Source organism: Ostrea edulis, chromosome 10 (genome assembly GCF_947568905.1).
Source record: "Ostrea edulis chromosome 10, xbOstEdul1.1, whole genome shotgun sequence".
Lineage (NCBI taxonomy): Eukaryota > Metazoa > Mollusca > Bivalvia > Ostreida > Ostreidae > Ostrea > Ostrea edulis.
This window is the reverse complement of record NC_079173.1, coordinates 132,501-140,000: the sequence shown is the minus strand read 5'-3', so window position 1 is coordinate 140,000 and position 7,500 is coordinate 132,501. Positions and strand designations below refer to the sequence as shown.

Here is a 7,500-nt window from a genome sequence, read left to right as displayed (position 1 = left end):
GCTCAATGGGACTTTGTTTATTTCTGTGAAAGTCCCACGTCACTCACATACATGTAAGTTTGTTTGGAATTTTACACTGGATAATAGCGAGAAGAAATTTACAACGTCGCGCCAGCATTGTCTTTGTTACGATAAACAGCCCTCAATGCAAACTAGTCTTTATCACGATAAACAACCCTCAATGCAAACTAGTCTTTGGCACGATAAAAAACCCTCAATGCAAACTAGTCTTTGGCACGATAAACAACCCTCAATGCAAACTAGTCTTTGGCACGATAAACAACCCTCAATGCAAACTAGTCTTTGGCACGATAAACAACCCTCAATGCAAACTAGTCTTTGGCACGATAAACAACCCTCAATGCAAACTAGTCTTTGGTACGATAAACAACCCTCAATGCTACGTCCGTAAGTACTTCACCTGAATCAGGAGTTGTCTCTATATAAAACTGTCCAGACTGAGACAGTAGTAGTGATTACTGTTTTGCATTAGGATACACGGTGGTACTTACATATATTACATCAAGTAATGTCTCGTGTTATGTACATTGTCTAAGCTCATACTACTAGTATTACTGTAGATTATGTGTGAACCATATGAAACCATATTGCCCATATCCACTCATTATAAACATGACATGTTGATCTAGTACCAATGCACCGTCCCGTGGTATCTTTTGCATTACAGTGGAGTTAATCATATGTACTTATACTACCTTTACTATTATTACATGTAGAGTTGTTATGTACATGTATATATATATATATATATATATATATATTTATTCCCTATGTGTATTTCTGACTGTTTTGCATTAGGATACACGGTGGTACTTACATATAATGCAAATAAGTATTATCATGTTCAAATGTCTCATGTATGAACATTGCTCATACCAATAGTGCATATTTTACTCTTGTTTTGTTTTGTTTTCTTTTTATCGTCATTGCACATTGAAATGTTAACAATCATGTATGCTGTATGCCCGAGAGGGCCCTAATTTGGAAATAAATCATATTCTATATGACCCCCCCCCCCCCCACCACCACCACACACACACACACACACACACACACACAGGCACAGCTGCTATTGCAAAGTATTTCTGTACACTGACTACAATGAAGGGATTTATACATACATTGAAACAATTCTATCCTCTGACGTCAATGTTGACATCGCTACCCAGTATGATCTAGGTCAAAACAAACTTTAAAACTCTATTTAAATAGATAATGTATACAGGCTGACGCACCGCACAGGTATTTAATCACAGGACTAGACGGAAGGTCGAAATAACAGGGAGGCCATGTTGAATTTTCAGGTAAAGACAAAATACGTATCCGTATTTTCAATCAATTATATAGATCTGCTCATTTTCATCATGATTTCATACATTTCTGAAAAATAGGGGGGGGGGGGGTATTCCAATACATTCACGTCTGATATATAAATAATCGCAGTGTATATAACACTGTAATTCTAGCTGGTCATGTGATTCAACAGATCTAAATCTTTAATCTAAATTCCCTATTTTAATTAACAGTGAACTCCTCATGTGACCCCGGACATCAGAAATGGACCCGTTCCGCAGAGCCCAGATTATCCTATTGTGTGACCTCTGTAAAACTGCCCACCTACAGAGTCACTGTGAACGTTGTGATATAAATCTATGCCAGACCTGTGTTGGGAAGCACCTCTCGGATTCGTCTATAAGACACAAAGTCGTGCCCTATAAATACAGAAAGTCTCTTAACTACTCAAAATGTCCAGACCACGCCGGCGAACTCTGTAAACATTACTGTAAGAAATGTAACATTCCTGTCTGTTCTACCTGCGTCTCCTCAAGTAAACATGAAGGTCACGATACATCAGATATTCTGGAAACACTCAGCGCTAAAACAGAAAGTTTACAGAAAGATCTGGACGAACTCGAGACCAGAATTTACCCGCGATATGAAGAAATGGCGTCCGATGTGCAAACTGAGAAAGCCGAGTTAGAAACGAATTACGGAGAACTAACAACAATTGCCGATCAACAAGGAGAAATCCTACACTGGGAAATCACCGCCATTGTCAACCAGCGGAAATCCGACATTCAGGAGATGAAAAACAAACACCTATCTACCCTGAATAAAAATACAGAAGAAATCACACAGAAAATGGCGGAACTCAAACAGATCATGTCCGACTTGAAATCAATCCTAAAATCAAATGACGTCTCCTTAACCTCTACTTACAAATCTAGGAATTCCGAATTTACAACATTACCGCCTAAAGTCCGAGTTACAGTACCCAGTTTGTCTCCTCAGAAAATAAACAAAGATCAGCTCAATGAAATGTTTGGTTCTCTGTCGCCATTATCCATTAACACAGAACATGGCGACACAATCAAGTCAGCAGAAGCTGTATCGTCTCCTCCAGTCAAACCACTGCTTGATGAGCCGTGCGTCACCGCCACCATAGACACTGGGTATAACGATCTATTCAGTGTTAGCTGTCTGAGTGAAGATCAAGTCTGGACATGCGGGGAGAACGACACCATGAATCTGCTCAACCTCCAGAGTAAACTACTGACATCAATACAAACCAAGTCAGGGAACCAACCACAGGACATAGCAGTGACACGGGACGGAGATCTTGTTTATACTGACTATAGAAATAAAACTGTTAATTTAATTAAGAATAAACAGATACAGACCGTGATCACACTACAGGGGTGGTACCCTCGCTATGTCTGCAGTACTGCCTCTGATGATCTCCTGGTTACCATGGTCAGTGATGATGAAACACAATCCAAAGTCGTGCGTTACTCCGGCTCCACAGAGAAACAAAGCATTCAGTTTGATGATCAGGGTCGTCCTCTCTACTCATCTGGTTATTACACTAGTAAATACCTCAGTGAGAACAGGAACCTGGATATTTGTGTGGCTGACCTGTCAGATAGTGCAGTAGTGGTGGTCAATCAGTCAGGAAAACTCCGATTTAGATACACTGGTCATCCCTCTAATACCGAGCAATCATTTAGTCCAGTCGGCATCACTACAGACAGCCAGAGTCACATCCTGACAGCAGACACTGACAATCACCGTATCCACATCCTAGATCAGGACGGACAGTTCCTCCGTTACATTCACTGTCATTTACGCGGTCCATGGGGTTTATGTGTGGACATCAGAGACAACCTCTTTGTGGCTGAGTGTCTCACTGCTAAAGTGAAGAAAATCCAATATCTATAAACAAAGTGTTAATTACACAGCTCTACAGTGTTAATTACACATCTAAAAACCCTGTTCATTACACATCTAAACACAGTGTTAATTGCATCTTTGTGTTGATTACAGCTGCTTGTTGATTACAGCTCTGTGTTAATTACAGCCCTATGTTAATTACAGCCCTGTGTCTGTGATGTGTAATTAACATGAACTTGTGTTTGTGAGTTTAACTGATAGAACATTAGTCTCTCACTGCTGTTTAGTAATTATATCTTACAATATCTGTATTATTATATCTAATCTTAGTATACTAATTAATAATTAGATTGTGTTACTAGTTAATTATCTATATACAATTAGACACATGTTAAACATGAAATGTAAATAAAGGTAAATCAGTTCTTGTGATGTACTAAGTCACTTTGTCAGTATTTTGTGTGTAGCCTTGAATTATAGTACATCTATACAAGTACACATATACTTGTTTGTGTGTGATAAACTACTAATTATTCTGTTTGTTAATTATGTATTTCAATATGTGTTTGATTTTACAATGTATATATCAGATAAACATGATACAGAGTTCAGTCTTACATTATCACTGAGTACTTACTTAGATTTGTAGTACTGTAACAGAGAGTGACCCCAAACGTCCAGTCTTCATCACAGATCTTCAGATTCAAGGTCAGTCTTCTGTTGACCATCAATAACATCACAACACTCCACAGTCCTACAAAACACAAAGTGTAATTATATCTAACTGTATTGTCAACAATTGTCTGTATTTCAGAACTTAATTATCTTACAAAATGTCCAGTCTATTACAGTGTGGTATATTTACATGTTTATATATATGTAAATGTAACAGGAAGGAGAAAACTCGTGCTTCAACTGGAAATCAAATCTGAGACCCCTGTATAACTAGTCAGGTGCTCCAACTATTGAGCTACAGTGACCGGTCTATATCAGAGACCCGTGTATTACTTATCAGGTGTTCTAACTATTGAGCTACAGTGACCGGTCTAACAGAGACCCTTGTATTACAAATCAGGTGTTCTAATTATTGAGCTACAGTGGCCGGTCTATCAGAGACCTGTGTATTACTAATCAGGTGCTCTAACTATTGAGCTACAGTGACCGTTCTATCAGAGACCTGTGTATTACTAATCAGGTGTTCTAACTTTTGAGCTACAGTGACCGGTCTAACAGAGACCATTGTATTACTAATCAGGTGTTCTAACTATTGAGCTACAGTGGCCGGCCTATCAGAGACCCCTTTATTACTAGTCAGATGTTCTAACCACGGAGCTATCCAGATCGATATCCATGGTTCATATAAATATCAGCCTATGGATAGGTCAATAGTTAGAGCACATGATTTGTAATACAGGGGTCTCTGAAAAACTGGGCAACTAACTAGTAATACAGGAGTCTCAGATAGACCGGTCACGGTAGCTCAATGGTTAGAGCACCTGACTAGTACAACAGGGGTCTCTGATAGACCGCTCACGGTAGTTCAATTGTTAGATCACTTGACTAGTAATGCAGGGGTCTCTGAAAGACCGGTCATGGTAGCTCAATGGTTAAAGCAACTGACTAGTAATACAGGGGTCTTGGATAGACTGGCCATGGTAATTCAATGGTTAGAGCACCTGACTAGTACAACAGGGGTCTCTGATAGACCGCTCACGGTAGTTCAATTGTTAGATCACTTGACTAGTAATGCAGGGGTCTCTGATAGACCGGTCATGGTAGCTCAATGGTTAAAGCAACTGACTAGTAATACAGGGGTCTCTGATAGACCAGTCATGGTAGCTCAATTGTTAGAGCACCTGACTAGTACAACAGGGATCTCTGATAGACCGGTCATGGTAGCTCAATTGTTAGATCACCCGACTAGTAATACAGGGATCTCTGAAAGACCGGTCATGGTAGCTCAATGGTTAGAGCACCTGAATATTAATACAAGGGTCTACGATAAACTAATCACGGTAGCTCAATGATTAGAGAACCTGACTAGTACAACTGGGGTCTCCAATAGACCGGTCATGTTAGCTCAATGGTTAAAGCAACTGACTAGTAATACAGGGGTCTCTGATAGACCAGTCATGGTAGCGGATACATAACATATAACGAATTTTATGAATAGATACGAACAGCAACAGGGTACGAATTGACCGGCTACCTAACATGGCAACTGACTAGTAATACAGGGATCTCTAATACACCGGTCATGGTAGCTCAATGGTTAGAGCCCCTGACTAGTTCAACAGGAGTCCCTGATAGACCGGTCATGGTAGCTGAATGGTTAGAACACCTGACTAGTAATACAAGGGTCTCCGATAGACCGGTCACGGTAGCTCAATGGTTAGAGCACCTGACTTGTACAAGATGGGTCTCTGATAGACCGGTCATGGTAGCTCAATGGTTAGAGCACCTGAATATTAATACAAGAGTCTACAATAAACTAATCACGGTAGCTCAATGATTAGAGCACCTGACTAGTACAACAGGGGTCTCCGATAAACCGGTCATGGTAGCTCAATGCTTAACTGACTAGTAATACAGGGCTCTCTGATAGACCAGTCATCGTAGCTCAATGGTTAGAGCACCTGACTACTAATACTGGGATCTCAGATAGACTGGTCATATGGTAGCTCAATAGTTGTTTTTTGTTTTTGTTTTTGGTAGTTCAGGGGTTTCGGATAAACCGGTCATGGTAACTCAATGGTTAAAGCAACTGACTAGTAATACAGGGGTCTCTGATAGACCAGTCATGGTAGCTCAATGGTTAGAGCCCCTGACTAGTACAACAGGGGTCCCTGATAGACTGGTCATGGTAGCTCAATGGTTAGAACACCTGACTAGTAATACAAGGGTCTCCGATAGACCGCTCACGGTAGCTCAATGGTTAAAGCAACTGACTAGTAATACAGGGGTCTCTGATAGACCAGATAGACCATGGTAGCTCAATTGTTAGAGCACCTGACTAATAATAAAGGGGTCTCTGATGGACCGGTCACTGTAGCTCAATGGTTAGACCACCTGACTTGTAATACAGGGATCTCTGATAGACTGGTCATGGTAGCTCAATGGTTAAAAATTCTGACTCATACAGGGGTCTCAGATAAACCGGTCACGGTAGCTCAATGACTGGAGCACGTGACTAGTAATACAGGGGTTTCGGATAGACCGGTCATGGTTGCTCAATGGTTAGAGCACCTGACTAATGAAAGAAAGTAAAAGTGATCAAGTTCACATACCCCACGCTCCAACACTGCTTAACAATGTCTCACATAATGAATGGTAATGCTATGCATTGCTGCAAGAACAGCACAGACGGGCTCAAAATTCAAAAGGGGCATAACTCCAAGAAAAATAATTGAATCAGAATGTTCTAGGAGTATGCACATCTAAACAGTGTGTCCTTATTAACTACAAATTTTCATCAAATTCTGTTAAGCGATCTCTGAGGAATTGTACTGACAACAACAGGACAGACGGACTTGAAATTCTAAGTTCAAAAGGGACAATCAGAATTTCCTGGGAATATGCACATGTACACAGCATGTTTCTATTAACTACAAAGATTCACGAAATGATGTTGAGTGTTCTCAGAGGAGTTCCGCTGACAAGAAAGGTTCAACAGCACTTAAGAAGATGTCATTTAAGTGTTTTACACACCAATACTATATAACATGTTTGGCATCGCCCTGAGGTCAGAACCCCTACCCCAGGGATCATGAAATTTACAATTTTGATAGAGGCTTTCCTGCTCAACATCCCTATGCATTGAGTTTTTCTTACACATGTATAGTCGTAAAGAAGATTTTTTGAAAATTGGTCAAATCTGGGCAGCTTTTGCCCCGCCCCTAAAGCCACAGGAGTCCAGGAATTCTGAAATTTACAATTTATTTCCCCGTTGTCTTGAAAATGTTAACACACCTAACACGACAGGCAACGCATGACAACGGATGTAGACCAATTGCAATAGGTCACCTGAGTTTCATTAAAAATATTAATGCTATATTACATATGCCCTGACCATTACATCGAACATTTCACATGTAAATCCATTGACAAATCTGACATTTCATGGAACATTTACATGTAATTCCATTAACAAACCTGGCATTTTGAACACCAGTAGAGCTATCCAGGTCCTGCAATATGTCAGAGTCTCGGGAAAATTATCCTCATCAATCAACAGCACGTCTCCAGTAACCGCTATCCTACAATATTTATTCTCACATTAAATATTGGTTAACCACAAACTGATCCTTT

At 40.1% G+C, this 7,500-nt stretch overlaps 1 protein-coding gene and 1 long non-coding RNA gene across 2 annotated transcripts in view; one reads left to right on the top strand and one right to left on the bottom strand.

Annotated features, from left to right (window-relative positions):
* The window catches only part of LOC125672774 (uncharacterized), a 140,045-nt gene that overhangs the window by 5,416 nt on the left and 127,129 nt on the right, over positions 1-7,500 (bottom strand). Inside the window, exons 8-10 of the long non-coding RNA XR_008799157.1 lie at positions 7,345-7,448; positions 3,830-3,946; positions 2,703-3,211 (exon numbers count right to left, since the gene is read on the bottom strand). This is a non-coding gene — a long non-coding RNA (uncharacterized LOC125672774). The remainder of the gene's footprint in view (positions 1-2,702; positions 3,212-3,829; positions 3,947-7,344; positions 7,449-7,500) is intronic.
* On the top strand, positions 1,214-3,799 carry LOC130050834 (uncharacterized). The gene is made up of 2 exons (XM_056151613.1): positions 1,214-1,325; positions 1,548-3,799. Exon 2 carries the CDS (start codon positions 1,579-1,581, stop codon positions 3,238-3,240), a length of 1,662 nt encoding a protein of 553 aa, XP_056007588.1. The 5' UTR covers positions 1,214-1,325; positions 1,548-1,578; the 3' UTR covers positions 3,241-3,799.

Excerpts from the sequence above, each read along its gene's own strand:
- LOC130050834 (XM_056151613.1), top strand. The coding sequence starts at position 1,579 with ATGGACCCGTTCCGCAGAGCCCAGATTATCCTATTGTGTGACCTCTGT.